At 49.0% G+C, this 16,433-nt stretch overlaps 1 protein-coding gene across 12 annotated transcripts in view; it reads left to right on the plus strand.

Annotated features, from left to right (window-relative positions):
• tp53bp1 (tumor protein p53 binding protein, 1) overlaps nucleotides 1-16,433 on the plus strand; it is a 19,593-nt gene continuing 3,160 nt past the window's right edge. For 2 of the 12 annotated variants that reach the window (XM_056413238.1, XM_056413243.1), the window contains exons 1-24: nucleotides 1-91; nucleotides 586-797; nucleotides 1,611-1,698; nucleotides 1,779-1,860; nucleotides 1,937-2,004; nucleotides 2,079-2,216; nucleotides 2,531-2,585; nucleotides 2,654-2,835; nucleotides 3,477-3,591; nucleotides 3,670-3,755; nucleotides 3,850-4,037; nucleotides 4,564-5,452; nucleotides 5,578-5,694; nucleotides 5,795-5,983; nucleotides 7,851-7,917; nucleotides 8,235-8,327; nucleotides 8,421-8,658; nucleotides 9,241-9,285; nucleotides 9,358-9,510; nucleotides 13,339-13,550; nucleotides 13,875-14,045; nucleotides 14,180-14,553; nucleotides 15,288-15,479; nucleotides 15,564-15,731. In XM_056413238.1, the coding sequence (XP_056269213.1) occupies nucleotides 618-797; nucleotides 1,611-1,698; nucleotides 1,779-1,860; nucleotides 1,937-2,004; nucleotides 2,079-2,216; nucleotides 2,531-2,585; nucleotides 2,654-2,835; nucleotides 3,477-3,591; nucleotides 3,670-3,755; nucleotides 3,850-4,037; nucleotides 4,564-5,452; nucleotides 5,578-5,694; nucleotides 5,795-5,983; nucleotides 7,851-7,917; nucleotides 8,235-8,327; nucleotides 8,421-8,658; nucleotides 9,241-9,285; nucleotides 9,358-9,510; nucleotides 13,339-13,550; nucleotides 13,875-14,045; nucleotides 14,180-14,553; nucleotides 15,288-15,479; nucleotides 15,564-15,731 (4,090 nt within the window). In that variant the 5' untranslated portion in view covers nucleotides 1-91; nucleotides 586-617. Of the gene's footprint in view, nucleotides 92-158; nucleotides 225-585; nucleotides 798-1,610; nucleotides 1,699-1,778; nucleotides 1,861-1,936; nucleotides 2,005-2,078; nucleotides 2,217-2,530; nucleotides 2,586-2,653; nucleotides 2,836-3,476; nucleotides 3,592-3,669; nucleotides 3,756-3,849; nucleotides 4,038-4,563; nucleotides 5,453-5,577; nucleotides 5,695-5,794; nucleotides 5,984-7,850; nucleotides 7,918-8,234; nucleotides 8,328-8,420; nucleotides 8,659-9,240; nucleotides 9,286-9,357; nucleotides 9,511-13,338; nucleotides 13,551-13,874; nucleotides 14,046-14,179; nucleotides 14,554-15,287; nucleotides 15,480-15,563; nucleotides 15,732-16,433 lie in introns of those variants that run through there. The other 10 variants (XM_056413246.1, XM_056413249.1, XM_056413247.1 and 7 more) reach the window with 8 other exon arrangements.

Here is a 16,433-nt window from a genome sequence, read left to right on the forward strand (position 1 = left end):
GCCGCGCGTCGCGTGAGCTGAGCTCCGGTGGGTGTGGAGTCGGTACCAACAACCGTGAGCTTCTGAAACAGAATTACGAATGAACCCTCCGGTAACTTGTTAACGTGGGTCGGTCCCGGTGTGGAGGTTTCCGGTAGTCGGTGGTGGGGGGTGGGGGCAGATTGACGACTCCGCTGGGCATAAACCACACGCTTTGTTGTGGGGCGGAGCGTTCAAGCTAACATGTTAGCATGCTACGGTTTAAAGGGCCATCGTGTCAACTGGCGAACACGTAGCTGTCCTCGCGAATGCCGCATTGTTTATTTTTTATAATCTTTTTATTATACATTTATATTATATATATGTGTATATGAATGTATGTTTTATATACACACACATATATATGTATGATGGTATATAATACGATATGGTCTGCCACTGTATTGAAGAATAACACTGCGGCATTCCCGAGGACAACCATGTGTCGAATGTCTCCAGTTACCACGGCCGCCTGTTCAACCACACCACCGGATACTTCCCGGGAACAATAACCGGCTCTCGACTCACATGTCCGCCCTCGCTGTCGTTGTTGTGTCCCGCTCACAGCAGCCCGTCTCCCGTCGCCCCGGCCCGACCTCATGGATCCCGGAGGAAGTGAGCTGGACTCCAGCCTGCCGCAGGCCGACAGCCCGTGTCTGATCGTGGAGGACTCGCAGCCGGACAGCGTCGCCTTGGAGGACGACCCCGAGACCAGCTACCGAGCCCTGCTGGCCCGGCGCCTGTCCAGCCTGCAGCCCACCTCCCGCAGCCCGGTTCTGGTGAGCGGCTGGTTTCTGGGTCCTGATGCTCGGGTCTTATAGTGGATTGTTCTCCAGCCAGTTAGAAACACGTTTCCGTGAACAATGAAATGGTTTTAAATGAAAGTGTTACAGTATTGTATGTTGTATTATTACCGTCGCATTTAAAATGCAGAAGGTTATGTTTTCATCGCCGTGTATTTATTGTATTTTTTGTATGCGTGTTACTCGCATAACTCAAAAAGTATTAAACCGAATCGCATGACATTTGGTGGGATGATTGGTTATTATCCGGGGACCATTTGTTTAGATTTTGGGATTGATCGGGTCAAAGGTCAAGGTCAAGGCCATGAAAAGGTCAAAATCTTCTTTTTACCATAGCGTGGTCAATTTTTATCCAATTGGCAACTAATGCCAACATGTTCATAATTCAATGCCCAATCTTGTGATATGCGAAGGTATGCACTCTACCGAGTGCCCGTTCTAGTTAGGTTATTAATTCAGATTAGTTCATTGCATTTAAGATCACCGTAACATGACAATAATCCCTGTTGTGTAGTTTACTCATTAACAATTCATCACACGTGACTTGATTTCATTTAGCAGTAAATAGTACGATGTTTTCTTCTGAAACACTCCAGTAAAGTACCCTTTATATTGTGCTTGAGTACACACACTTACTGCTGCTCAGACATGTTGTTGACACTTTTCCTAACCGATATATTTTATTGAGATATTCAGGGTCACAAAGCTGAAGGCCGGTGCGATGGCGAGAGAGGAGGAAGCAGAGAGAGCTGTAAACATACAGTTTGATTCTGATTTGTCTGTTTCCAGGAGCTGATATCCTCCCCGCTGGGTAGCAGATACTCTCAGAGTGACAGCCAATCAGAGAGCTCCCAGAGTAACAACCAAGCTGAACCCGGTCAGTGCTTTTCTAACACGTCACGTACCCATAATGCACTTCTCCTGCACAAAGAAACCAACGCTACCTTCTTCATTCAGGCGTTGTGATGGAGGCCGATCCCAGTTCTGCCATCGAGGAGGAAAGTCCGGCTCTCTTTGTTTGCCCTCCCAACAAGAACAAGTATGGAGGCCGGACATGTTTACTTGTTGTTGTTCGCGTGACGTGTGCTCACCGCCTCTGCTCTCTGTGTGCTCAGGTGTGTCCCCGAGGACGGAGACGTGGACCCCGGGGCCGACTCCACCACGCACTGCGTCCAGTCTGAGGGTACGCAGGAACGCCGCCGAGGGCTTCGCGGTGTCTTCACGCGCTGACGCCTTCGCGTGTGTGTCGTGTTTCAGGGGAACCGTCTCAGTTCGACTTCCTGGAGCTCTCCCAGAGTCAGGACCAGAGGGGGGAGGCGGCCAACAGCCGGCAGGAAGAGGAAGAGGAGGAGGAGGAGGAGCCCCAGCCGGGCAGCGAGGGACGCACCAGATTAGGTATTGACCTCTGAACCACGACGCGCCTGAAGGGTTCTTATTGCCCTCAAACTTCACACATTATTATAATGTTATTACATCATTATTACATCATTAATACAACATTAATACAACATTATTACATCATTAATACATCGTTATTACATCATCATTAAAGGAAACGACGCCATGATAGTGAGAGTAGAAAGAACTCAAAACATGTGTTTAATGCAGAATAACACTGTGTGTGTGTGTCTGTCTGTCTGTCTGTCTGTCTGTCTCTGTGTGTGTGTGTGTTTAAAGACTCACTCTAACTTTGACCTCTTCATCTCCAGCAGGTCAGAACTTCAGCTTACGGTCTTCAGAGAGTCAGGACAACAAAGCTTTGAGGTTCGTCTCCACGCCGTGTGTGTGTGTGTGTGTGTGTGTGTTTTATTTAATAACATGTTTGTATTTAGATCCTCGGTTCTTGACAGCGCTCCCCTCGTGTCCTCCAGGTCCGAGGTGAGCTCCAGCAGCTCGTCTGCGAGGCCCCTGGGGATCCAGGCCCTGCTGCACTCTGAGGGCCCGCAGGCCTCCGGCGAGCAGGACGGCGAGGGCCCGTCCTCGCAGGACGACATGTTCGACGCCGACAAGACCGGTGAGTGGCATGCACACGCGGGCTCGAACACCGGCGCCGGAAGTGTAGGAGGCCACGCCCCCAAGCGCCTCGCCAAAAAACTACATTTTACGAGATTAGATTCAAAACACACGATGATGTCATTCACCTTCTTGCTCAATTCCAATTTTTATTCCATGGAGCTTGAACGCATCGTAACGATCAGTTACGCAGTCTGACCATCAGGAGATGGTGGTGGTGGTGATGGTGTTGATTGTGATAATGATGATGATGGTGGTGGTGGTACTGATGATGATGATGATGATGATGGTGAACAACAATTAGCAGGGGAGCTGGTAACGTTGGAAGCACCTGAGGTTGCAGTCGGTTATATGGTGATGCGTTCATGGTCTCGTTAGTAAAAATGAGTATTGGAGGGCAATGTCAATTCTAATATTATCGTGCTGTGTTCAAATGTAATCTGGTAAATCCAGTTAGATGTGTTCACGGGAACAGAATGATTAACTTCACCAGCAGCTTTGGTGTTTGTTTATATGCAAACTATTGACATTTATTTGTTTAAATGTAAATAACCACGATAGACGACAACAAGGTAAACATGTAAATAGTCTGGACCTTTGGATACCAACAACAACAACAACCACCACCACCTGTCCCCTCAGGTGCCGCGGTGGACAGCACGGTGTCCGAGCCGGAGCAGCCGGGCCGGCCGGCTCAGAGCCTCGGCCTGCTGCAGCTGTCCGGCCGGGCGGCGCTGGTCCAGGAGAGTCTGTCCCAGTGAGTCCAGCGCAGAACTCACAAGAACCGCGTGGAACCAGAACCGCCCGTCTCTAATCTGTCCCGCTTTGTCTCCAGGGACTACGTGTCCCCGACCCCGGACCCCTTCCCCCACACGCCGCTGATCATTCCCAGCTCGCCGACCGACCCGGACGCCGAGCACGGTAAACGATGTGAATCTGTTTCACGGCCGAGCGAGCCGATTGGTCGAAAGAGATTTAACGTCGTCGTCCCCCCCCCCCCCGTCGTCGTCGTCAGGTGCCGATGAGCCGATGGACACGTCTCTGCCCCCGGAGGACCGGGCGGGAGGGAAGGGGGAGGAGCCTATGGACACGGAGGCCGCCTCTAAGCCACACCCATCCGCCTCCACTCCCGTCTCCCAGAATGCACCTGGTTTTGCGTTGGAGCGAACGCTGTCGCTGCCCTCACAGCCCGAGTTCTCTCACGTACGTTCTCCTCTCTTTGGTCACGTGACTCTTCACATGTGAAGATAATAATTTAAAATATATTAAATTGATATTAAACATATTCACATTTACAGAACTTGTTTATCAGTTTCATTTGATAAATGAGGAATTTTTTTTTTTTTTTTATCTCATGCAATGATGCGTTTATTGATTATTCAACACATAAATAATTATTCATCAGTTTTGATAATAAAATTGATATTTTTAGTCATTTACAAAAAATAAAACTTCTCTTTACCCTAAAAGACTTCATCAACTTTGAAGTATTTTGTTCTATTCTGTTAAAGTTTTCTCCCTTTAAGTAATTCATGAAGGAGAAATTAAGATTTTTCACTCCATATTTTACGACATTTCTGCTTTTACATCCGTGTAAATTTAAATGTATTTTGAGATGTTGGTGCAGCGAAACGAACCATTTGATTTGATTGGGATATTTAAGTATGTTAAAAAAAAAAAAATCCTTCGTTGCTGCATCATTCATTCCCGATGTTCTTGTTCCCCTCAGGATGCGTTCGCCCCGACTCAGAGCCAGGAGGCGGCGCCGCGGCCCGATACGAAGACGAGCGCCGCGCCGTCGGCGTCCTTCGCGCTGCCGCCGCTGCTCTCCTCGGAGCTGGAGGAGGACGACAGCCAGGCCACGCAGATCGAGGAGCTGGGCGGCGCCGCCGAGAGCAACGGCGTCCCGCCGGAGCCTGCGACGCCCAGCGGCGCTAAAGCCGCGGTCCAACCGGCGAAGCCGCGCGGCGCCGACGACTCGTGCGAAGCGGCGCGGAAGTCCGACGTGCCCAAAAAGACTTCTCCGGATGCGGAACGCGTGGACGCCGAGGACGGCGCGGTGTCCTGTTCGCAGACGAAGCTCGACTCCTCCACCTGCGTGCAGGAGACTCCTCCCCACGCAGAAGCCACGCCCCTCCTCGGGTTTCCCTCGCCGCCGCCGTCCGCGGCGAAGTGTTCCGTGGACTCGGGGGAGGGAGGAGGAAGTGCAAAAGGTCCGGAAGTAAAGTCGCTGCCGCAGGAGCGAGGAGCGTCGGGTAACAGTCAGGCGGCGAAGAAGCAGAAGCGGGGTGACGAAGAGGAGGAGGAGGAGGGTTCGGGAATGGCTCTGGTCCTCTCCCACAGCCACATGTTGTTCCATGAGCCCATGGAGGAGGAAGAGGAGGGAGGAGCAGACGACAGCGTCGTCGTGGTCACAGACAGCGAGCGAGACGCTCGGGCGAGCGCCGGCTCGACCAATCGGCCGACCGGAGGCAACGCGCCCGTCTCCACCAACGGCCACGAGCCGCGGGCTCAGGCGAAGCGGGGCCACGCGGCGCCTGATAGGCTCTCCCAGCCCGAGAGGGCGGGGCCTGAACCCGAGGGGCTCAGAGACAAGAGCCTGAGTGACAGCTCTGGAGGTGAGACATCAGGTCTCCTGCACCACCTCGTACACATGAATCCAGCTTCATGTTGTTGTTGTTGTTGTTGTTGACTGTTGTCTTAAGAATTGCAGTAATGTTTTATTTAATTTTTTATTCACCAGAGATTTCCTTCCACTTCACGCTTCCTAAAGAAGGGGATCTGATTGGTCCTGTCGTTGGAGCCACGCCCCCTCTAATCAACCAGCTGAAGCAGACGCTGAGACACAGCACCCCCATCGGTGGGTTCTACAACAACAACAACAACAACAGCAGCAGCAGCTTGTATTCTCACGTGCTGCTGAGCTGCTTCTTCAACGTTCCTCTATGTTTCTCCTCCAGAGATCTCGTCCTTCTCTGAGAAGTCGGGCGTGGCGTGCGACGCGGCCATGGCGGCCATGACGGCCAGCGACATCGCGTCGGGCGAGAGCGGAGACGACGCCACGGAGAAGGAGGGCGGGAAGCTGAGCCTCAGGATGAAGCTGGTGACGCCGGTGGAGGAAGGAAGCTCTGAGCGCTTCAGCCTGCAGAGTGAGAGGCTGAGACGCACATTATTATTATTATTATTAGTATGTTTATTATTATTATGGTTATTATTATTAATAATAACACACGTATTATTATTATAAATGGTATTATTATGGTTATAATTAATATTATTGTTATAATTAATATTATTAATAATATTATCATGGGTATTATAATAATTATTATTATTATTAATAGTATTATTATTAGGGCTGTCAGCGTTAACGCGTTAATCTATGCGATTAATTTGGCCGCGTTAACGCACTAAAATATTTTAACGCAATTAACGCAAGTTTTTTTTTTTTTTTTTTTTAAACCGCGGCAGTACGGTTTGACACTGTTTCCGTTTTTAAAACAATCATTTCTCCGCGAAAATAAGGAGCAGAAATCAGTTTAACTCGTGGATGAATCAGTCGGGTTTCCTCCTGCTCCTCCTTCCTCCCGTCTCCCCCTCTGATACACAGAGGAACGGAGGGCGACGTGTCGGGTGACGCGGCGCGGAAAGAACGCGACACACGAAACCTTCAACGTGATTGGTCAATCCGTTTATCTGTCAACATTTCGGGGGGAAAAAAACCAATGAACACTCAGTAAATCACAAAGGACCTCCCACCTCACAGGTTAGGCTCATTTAGCAGCCTGTCAGTCAGAGAACCAGAGGACACGGCGCGAGGACAATGAGGCTCATTTCAGAGCTGAGATTGTTCTGGAATGTTTGATGTATAACACGTGGGGGTGTGTCACATGCAAAAGACTTTAAACGGTGAATTTAATTTATTTTGTAAAATGTATAAAATGCCCCCAGCCTCCAGAGGGTTAACGTGACATATGTGAATGTCAGTCAGTTACCAAGGCCACTGGTTCTGCTGCTGTTCAATGTTAAAGATGACAGGACCAATGGGGTCTCAATATACTTCTTTTTTTTTACTAATCTGATGTTTCACTGAAGAAACAATTTATCATCCACGATATTAAATACCTCGCTGGCACTGTATATGTAGGAGCCTCTTTGAAAACACAGCTCTGTGTGAAGTTTGGTCTTTAAAAAGAAGAGAAACACTTTTAACCCTTGTGTTGCCTTCGGGTCATTTTGACCCGATTAAATATTTAACCCTCCCCCCGCCTTTGGGTCATTTTGACCCGATTCAATGTTTCACCCTCCTGTTACCTTTATATTTACTAACATATTTTACCCTTTGGGTTCAATTTGACGCCAGCAATTAAAACCTCCAGAAAATTATTAGAATTAATATTGTTTTCCAAGTTTAAGTGTGAGGCACTTTATGTTTGTTTGTTGACTACCGAAAGAACACCGACATTAAACATTGAATGGGGTCAAATTAACCCGAAGGCGGCAGGAGGGTGTCATATTGATTCGGGTCAAAATGACCCGAAGGCATCACAAGGGTTAAACGGTGAATTTAATTTTTTTTGTAAAATGTATAAAATGAGCCCAGCCTCCAGAGGGTTAACGTGACATATTTGAATGTCAGTCAGTTACCAAGGCCACTGGTTCTGCTGTTCAGTGGTAAAGATGACAGGACCAATGGGGTCTCAATATACTTTTTTTTTTTTACTAATCTGATGTTTCACTGAAGAAACAATTTATCATCCACGATATTAAATACCTCGCTGGCACTTTATATGTAGGAGCCTCTTTGAAAACACAGCTCTGTGTGAAATTTGTCTTTAAAAAGAATGAACTTTTAACTTTTAATCGCAATTTCAAAAGGTGCGATTAATTAGTTAATTTTTTTTAATCGATTGACAGCCCTAATTATTATTAATAATAATAACATGAGTATTATTATAATAATAATTAATAGTATTATTATTAACGTTTCACATTTAACATCCCCCTCCCCCACAGAGCCGGCGCTGTCGGAAGAGGATGGATCGGTTGCCAAGGTTACCGCTGTTGCCAAGGCTGTAACCAGGTAACCGGGAAGATTTCACCTGAGTTCTTTTAGAAGCAGCCGACGTATTGAGAAATATAATAAGTATTTTAGGATGGATTATATATACATAATATATACACACATAATCATATATATATATATATATATGTAATTTTGGGGGGATTTAAAAAATATAAAAATATATCCATCGGCCGAAAGACCATCACTTTGTTGTGGTAGTTTAAATGTAGCTTGTCGTCGGTCGGCCGCCGCTCGTCCTTCACTGGCAACTCGTCGGTGTTTATTATTAAAAGAAGATGAAATGACCCTCGATGACCTTCTGATTGATTTCCCAGCAGCCCCTCTGTGTTCAGTCGAGTCCGGCAGGCGCACAGACAGCAGGAAGCCCGGGAGGAGCTCCAGGCTGCAGGCAACACCACACCTGTCAGGTAAGCCCACTCACCTGTACACCACACACAAACATATAGATAACATATATATTATATATATAATCACATGTGTGTCCCTTGTTTCCCTGCCAGAGGGCCGCTGCCCTCCTCCCCACAGAGGAGCTCCCCGGCGTCCTCTCTGGGGTGCAGCAGCCTCCCCAACAGCCAATCGGAGCCCTCGCACCAGGAAGCGCCGGCGGCGCCGCAGGAGACGACCCGCAAGGCGCCACCGGGCCCCGCCGAGGACGGCCGAGCCCTGGAGACGCCCGCCCAGAGCAGGACGGAGGCCCGGCCGCGAGACGGCACCGTCACCTCCAGCCCGTCCAACAAGGTGAGTCACTTCCTGTCACTTCCTGCTACTTCCTGTCATGTCCTGTCACTTCCTGTCACTTCCTGTCACTTCCTGTCACATCCTGTCACTTCCTATCAATTCCTGTCACTTCCTGTCCACACAAAGGGTAAATGACTGGAATCCAGACCATCTGGCTCCTGCCATGTTTATTATATTATGTGTTTTATATTTATAATATGTTACGTGGCACGGTGGCCTCTTTACAACTTTTTAGTTCTAATTTCAATAAATTGATCCTGATGAAGATATTTAAACTGATTATATTTTTTTGGGAAAGTGAAATAAAATGCAAAAAATTAGATCAGTGTTCTCCTGTTATTTAAAATTAATATATATATATTTGTTATTTATAATAAATGTATATATGATAAATACAATATTTTAAATTTATATATATTTATTATGTGTAATATATATATGATAAATACAATATTTTTTATTTATATATATATTTATTATGTATAATATATATATAATATATACATTATTTTAAGTTTATATGAAGTGAGTTTTAATTCACCAACGTCTCCATTTATTTAGTCACGCTGTCCTGTGTTTCAGCTCCGTCAGCGAACCGTATCCCAGCAGACGAGCTTCGATGGCAGGGTAGGTGTGTGTGTGTGTGTGTGTGTGTGTGTGTGTGTCCCATTGACACTTGTATTCGTTGTGGTCTTAAAGGGGGAACCGGAGTCTCCGTCCTGTAGACGAGCCGCTGGCCCCGCCCACCGCAGACACGTGCGCACCGTCCAGGAAGTGCGCACCACCGTCACGCGAGTCATCACCGACGTTTACTACGAGGACGGAAAAGAGGTGGAGCGCAAAGTCACGGAGGTGAAGAACGGATTCACACGGCTGAGGAAACAGATGACCTCTGGGGCCTCAAGGGGATCGTTAGGCTTCAGAGGAGCCCCCTGGTGGTCAGGAGAGAAAATGCAGCTTTAACACATGAAGCATAGACTTATATACAACCAGAGGAGTCGCCCCCTGGTGGCCAGGAGAGAGAATGCAGCTTTAACACATGAAGCATAGACTTCTATACAACCAGAGGAGTCGCCCCCTGGTGGTCAGGAGAGAGAATGCAGCTTTAACACATTCAATTCAGTTTATTTGTATAGCCCAATTTCACAAATTACAAATTTGTCTCGGAGTGCTTTACAATCTGTACACATAGACATCCCTGCCCCAAAACCTCACATCGGACCAGGAAAAACTCCCAAATAACCCTTCAGGGGGGAAAAAAGGGAAGAAACCTGCAGGAGAGCAACAGAGGAGGATCCCTCTCCAGGATGGACAGAACAATAGATGTCATGTGACCAGAAGGACAGATTTAGAGTTTAAATACATTCAATGAATATGACAGAGTGTATGAATAGTTCATAGTAGGCATATTCCACGATGGAGACCTCCACGATCCATCAGGCAGATGGCGGTGGGGAGGAGGAGTGGGCGGAGTCTCAACAGTGGGCGGAGTCTCAACAGGACAGTGGCGTAGTCGGTAGCAGGAATTCCACGACCCAGACGATCCATCAGGCAGATAGGATCTATGCCGTCTCATAGGGTCCGATGACCCCATGAGACGTGAAGTCAAAAGGACTCCGGGGAGAAAGCAGAGTTAGTAAGGTGTGATTGAGAGATGAAAATTCATCCTTAAGGAGAGAAAAAAGAGGAGATAGGTACTCAGTGCATCCTAAAACGTCCCCTGGCAGCTATAAGCCTATAGCAGCATATCAAGGGGCTGGACCAGGTGAACCTGATTCAGCCCTAACTATAAGCTCTGTCAAAGAGGAAGGTCTTAAGTCTACTCTTAAACGAGGTGACTGTGTCTGCCTCCCGGACTGAAATTGGAAGCTGGTTCCATAAAAGAGGAGCTTGATAACTAAAGGCTCTGGCTCCCATTCTACTTTTTAAGACTCTAGGAACTACAAGTAGTCCCGCATTTAGTGAGCGTAGCTCTCTAGTGGGGCAATATGGTACGACAAGCTCCTTAAGATATGATGGAGCATCACCAATCAAGGCTTTGTAGGTTAAGAGAAGAATTTTAAAAGTGATTCTTGATTTTACTGGGAGCCAGTGCAGAGCAGCTAGTGTAGGAGTGATGTGATCTCTTTTCTTAGTTTTAGTGAGAACACGAGCTGCAGCATTCTGGATCAACTGGAGGGACCTAAGAGATTTATTAGAGCAGCCTGATAATAAGGAGTTGCAGTAATCCAGTCTCGAAGTAACGAACACGTGAACCAATTTTTCTGCATCTTTTTGAGACAAGATGTGCCTGATTTTTGAAATATTACGTAGATGAAAGAATGCAGTCCTTGAGATTTGCTTTACGTGGGAGTTAAAGGACAAGTCCCGATCAAAGATAACGCCAAGATTCTTTACAGTGGTGTTGGATGCCAGGGCAATGCCGTCTACAGAATCCACATCACCAGATAATTGATCTCTGAGGTGCTCAGGGCCGATTAAAATTACTTCGGTTTTGTCTGAGTTTAACATCAAAAAGTTGCAGGTCATCCATGTTTTTATGTCTTTAAGACATGCTTGAATTTTACCGAGTTGGTTGCTCTCCTCTGGTTTTATCGATAGATATAGTTGAGTATCATCTGCATAACAATGAAAGTTTATGGAGTGTTTCCTGATAATATTGCCCAAAGGAAGCATGTATAAGGTAAATAAAATTGGTCCAAGCACGGAACCTTGTGGAACTCCGTGATTAACGTTGGTGGTTATCGAGGCGTCATCGTTTACAAATACAAACTGAGATCGATCTGATAAATAGGATTTAAACCAAATTAGTGCCGTGCCTGAAATGCCAATCGACTGCTCCAGTCTCTGTAACAGGATGTCATGGTCAATGGTGTCGAATGCAGCACTAAGGTCTAACAAGACCAGGACAGAGAGGAGTCCTTTATCTGCTGCCATTAAGAGGTCATTTGTAATTTTCACCAGTGCCGTCTCGGTGCTGTGGTGTTTTCTAAATCCTGATTGAAATTTCTCAAATAAACTATTATGATGTAGAAAGTCGCACAACTGATTTGCGACCACTTTCTCAAGGATCTTGGAGAGGAAGGGAGGTTAGAGATCGGTCTGTAGTTAGCCAACACCTCTGGATCCAGAGTGGGCTTCTTCAGGAGAGGTTTAATAACAGCCACCTTGAAGGAGTGTGGTACGTGGCCTGTTAGCAGAGACACATTGATAATATCTAATAGAGAGCCGCCAATTAAAGGCAAACGTCTTTAAGCAGCCTCGTCGGGATGGGGTCCAAGAGACAGGTAGACGTGTTCGAAGTAGAAACCGTTGAAGATAATTGGTCACGGTTGATGGGAGAAAGGCCTCCAAATATACACCAGGGCATACAGCGGTTTCCAAGGCCATTCCACTTGAGGACAGATTGGCACTGGTTATGGGCAAGAGAATATTAATCTTGTCCCTAATAGTTAAAATCTTTTCATTAAAGAAGTTCATAAAGTCATTACCACTAAGGTTTATAGGAATACTCGGCTCCACAGAGCTGTGACTCTCTGTCAGCCTGGCTACAGTGCTGAAGAGAAACCTGGGGTTGTTTTTATTTTTTTCTATTACTGATGAGTAATAGGCTGCTTTGGCATTACAGAGGGCCTTCTTATAAGTTTTAAGACTATCTCGCCAAACTAAGCGGGATTCTTCGAGATTAGTTGAACGCCATATGCGTTCAAGCTTTCGTGACGTTTGCTTTAGTTTGCGGGTCTGAGGGTTATACCAGGGAGCAAACCTCCTCTTCCTCACTGTCTTCTTCTTCAGAGGGGCTATCGAGTCCAGTGTCATTCTCAAAGAGCCTGTGGCACTGTCAACAAGATGATCAATCTGGGACGGACTAAAGTTAGACCAGGAGTCCTCTGTTATATTGAGACGTGGTATCGAATCAAATACAGAAGGAATCGCTTTACATCTAGCTACAGCACTGTCAGTTAGACATCTGGTGTAGAAACTTTTGACTAACGGAGTACACTCCGTAGTATAAATTCAAAAGTTATGAGGTTGTGGTCTGACAGAAGAGGATTCTGTGGGAAGACGTTCAAATGCTCAATGTCAACGCCATAAGTAAGAACAAGATCAAGCGTGTGGCCAAAGCTGTGAGTGGGTTTCTGTACTCTCTGACAGAAGCCAATCGAGTCCAACAAGGAGATGAATGCAGCACTAAGGCAATCATTATCAACATCCACATGGATATTAAAATCTCCAACAATAATAACTTTATCGGTTTTAAGAACCAAACTTGATATAAATTCTGAGAATTCAGATATAAACTCTGAATATGGACCTGGTGGCCGGTACAGAATCACAAATCGAATTGGCTGTAGTGTTTTCCAGGTTGGATGTGAAAGACTAAGAACAAGGCATAGACTTCTATACAACCAGAGGAGTCACCCCCTGGTGGTCAGGAGAGAGAATGCAGCTTCAACACATGAAGCATAGACTTCTATACAACCAGAGGAGTCGCCCCCTGGTGGCCAGGAGAGAGAATGCAGCTTTAACACATGAAGCATAGACTTCTATACAACCAGAGGAGTCGCCCCCTGGTGGTCGTGAGCTTTACGAGCAATTTTGAAATATATATCCATTTTTTCCTTGGCGTTACATCAGCGTCCCCCGTTGTCTTTGTTTATTTGTTGTTGTTGTCCCCAGGAGAGCGAGGAGCCGGTGGTGGACTGCCAGGTGCTGGACGGCGACGTCTCTCCGTGCCGTACGGGCAACAGCTCCGTGACCTCCGGCGACCTCGCCGACATCAGCTCTCTGTCGTCCAAGGCCTCCAGCCTGCAGCACAGCTCGGGGGGCACCAGCAGCAGCGGCTTCGCGCGGCCCGACTTCATCATGCCGCCCATCCGCGGGGCGTTCAGGTACCCTCCCACTCCTCCTCCCGCGGGGTGTTCAGGTACCCTCCCACTCCTCCTCCCGTGGGGCGTTCAGGTACCCTCCCACTCCTCCTCCCGCGGGGCGTTCAGGTACCCTCCCCCTCTGGTGCCTCTGTCCCTCCTTCACCTCATTTGCCTTTTCTAACACTCACCGGCCTCTCAGTGGTTCCCTGACCCCGGCCTGCGGGGGTGCAGGTTGCAGCTGGGCACACGTCTGGGGGGGGGTGGGGGTCCTTATGTAGCGCTGACCCCAGATCAGTGCCCCGTGCAACCTGACCCGATTCCATTGGTCCCTCTGTGTGTGTGCAGTCCCAGGAGGGGAGGCGGGCAGCAACAGAGGGGTCAGCGGGGTCACAGGGCGGGGTCAGCGGTCACGCTGGACAGAGGCCTCGGGCCCCCGGGCCTCCAGGCTCTCGGCCCCACGACCCCCCGAGGGAGGGCGAGGAGGGGCCGGCCCCGGTCCCGGTTCTCCACCTCCAGGTGAGTCCTCCGCCGCGTCTCACTTTTTCCTCTTCTCACTAATCCTCACGCTCAATCATCTAGAACTCGATCAATAAATCCATCGATTTGACGCCGCCGTGTTTCTGACCCGCCTCTTGTCTCGCCGTCTAAAGGGGCGTCGGCTCCCCGCGGCCGCTCGACGCCCGCGGCCCGCCTCCTTCCTCCTCGGAGGACGAGCCCTTCTCCCGCATGCTGCCCCCCCGCCTCCCCGCCGACGGCGAGCTCCGCCCCCCCCTGCGCTCGTCGCCGGAGGAGGCGAACTCGGCCGGCGGCAGCTTCGTGGGCCTGAGGGTCGTCGCCAAGTGGTCGTCTAACGGGTACTTCTACTCGGGGTGCATCGTGGGGGACGCCGGCGAGGGGAGCTACCGCCTGAGGTTCGACGACGGCTACGAGTGCGAGGTGGCGGGGAGGGACATCCTGCTGTGTGACCCCATCCCCATGGAGACGGAGGTCACCGCCCTGCTGGAGGACGAGTACTTCAGCATAGGTGAGGGGGAGGGGCTAATGTGGTGACCTCTGACCTTCAGCGGGGGGGGAGGGGCTAATGTGGTGACCTCTGACCTTCAGCGGGGGGAGAGGGGATAATGTTGTGACCTCTGACCTTCAGCGAGGAGGAGGGGCTCGAATGAACCTTTGACCTTCCGCATAGGTGAGGGGGAGGGGCTAATGTGATGACCTCTGACTTTTAGCATATGTGAAGGGGAGGGGCTCTAATGTGATGACCTTTAGCTTTGGGAGGAGTTTATGTGATGACCTCTGACCTTCAGCGTAGGTGAGTTGGCTCTAATGAGATGACCTCTGACCTTCAGCGTAGGTGAGGGGGAGGGGCTCTAATGAGATGACCTTTAGCTTTGGGAGGAGTTTATGTGATGACCGTGAGTTGGCTCTAATGAGATGACCTCTGACCTTCAGCGTAGGTGAGGGGGGGCTCAATGAGATGACCGATGACCTCTGACCTTCAGCGTAGGTGAGTTGGCTCTAATGAGATGACCTCTGACCTTCAGCGTAGGTGAGGGGGAGGGGCTCTAATGAGATGACCTTTAGCTTTGGGAGGAGTTTATGTGATGACCTCTGACCTTCAGCGTAGGTGAGTTGGCTCTAATGAGATGACCTCTGACCTTCAGCGTAGGTGAGGGGCAGGGGCTCTAATGAGATGACCTCTGACCTTCAGCGTAGGTGAGGGGCTAATGAGGTGACCTCTGACCTGCTGCCCGTCCCTAGGTGTGGTGCGGGGCCATAAGACGGAGGGCCAGGAGCTGCTCTACAGCGTGGAGAAGGACGGCGAGCAGCAGTGGTACAACCGCACGGCCATCATCCTGTCTCTGGAGCAGGGCAACAAGCTGAGGGAGCAGCACAGCCTGGGGCCCTACGAGCCCCGCCCCCCGGTGCCCAAGGCCTCCGACATCAGCCTCGGTGAGACCCCCCCCCCTTTGGGCCCTCCGAGGCGGAGACCCCTCGTCTCCGGACCTTTCTTTAACCGCTGTCGTTCTCCCGTAGACAACCTGGTGGAGGGCAAGCGGCGGCGCAGAGGGGCCCCCGAGGGCCCGGCCACGCCCGACCGCAGCCCCCGGACCCCCGGCCCCTCCGGCAAGAGGAAGCTGATGGCCTCCGACAACACCAGGACGCCGGCCAAGAGGGGGCGCCGGGGCGCGGGCGCACGAGCCGGTACGGAGACGCCGACCCCGAGCCGAGGGGGCGGGGCTTAGTTCATGTTTTTACTTCAGGGTTTTAATCTGTTTTTATAGAGTTTTCTCTTTGTTCATTTAGTGTTTTTTAATCCTTTTAAAGTAGTTTTTAGATTTTAAATGTTTTATTCTCATGTTCTATTTTAATCAGGTCGAGTCTTTTGTGTCTAATGACTCGTTTTAATGTTTTTAGAAGAATTATTTCTATAATAAATGTATTTTACTGTGAACCCGTTAAACTTGAGCTCCTGGTGCTTTGAGCTAAGAGCTCCAGCCGGTTCTGGGTCTCGGTTCCCTCGCCGGTTCCTCCAGCCGGTTCCTCTGGCAGTTTGTGTACTGAGCTCGTTGAGACGTGTCGGCGGTCCGTCGCCGTCGCCACCGCCGTGAGGCCGACTGGGTAATTAGCGCTGTGTGTTACCACGGTGACGGTGTGTTACCACGGTGACGGTGGAGGTTCAGACGGTGGTTTTGAGTCACGGTGTTTTTTCTTTTTTTATAAAGTCAGTTTATTTATTTATTTGATGCTCAAACGGGTCGGTTCACCTAAATGTTTAGAACATCAATCTGACCGTCAGTTTGTTATATTTATATACGTTTTTTACATTTTATTTTTATTGTCAATTTACAAACGTCCAAATATCCAAATAATATTTTTCTTTTCTTTTTTTTACACATAGGAGAT

The sequence above is a fragment of the Pseudoliparis swirei genome, chromosome 4 (assembly GCF_029220125.1).
Source record: "Pseudoliparis swirei isolate HS2019 ecotype Mariana Trench chromosome 4, NWPU_hadal_v1, whole genome shotgun sequence".
Taxonomy (NCBI): Eukaryota; Metazoa; Chordata; class Actinopteri; order Perciformes; family Liparidae; genus Pseudoliparis; species Pseudoliparis swirei.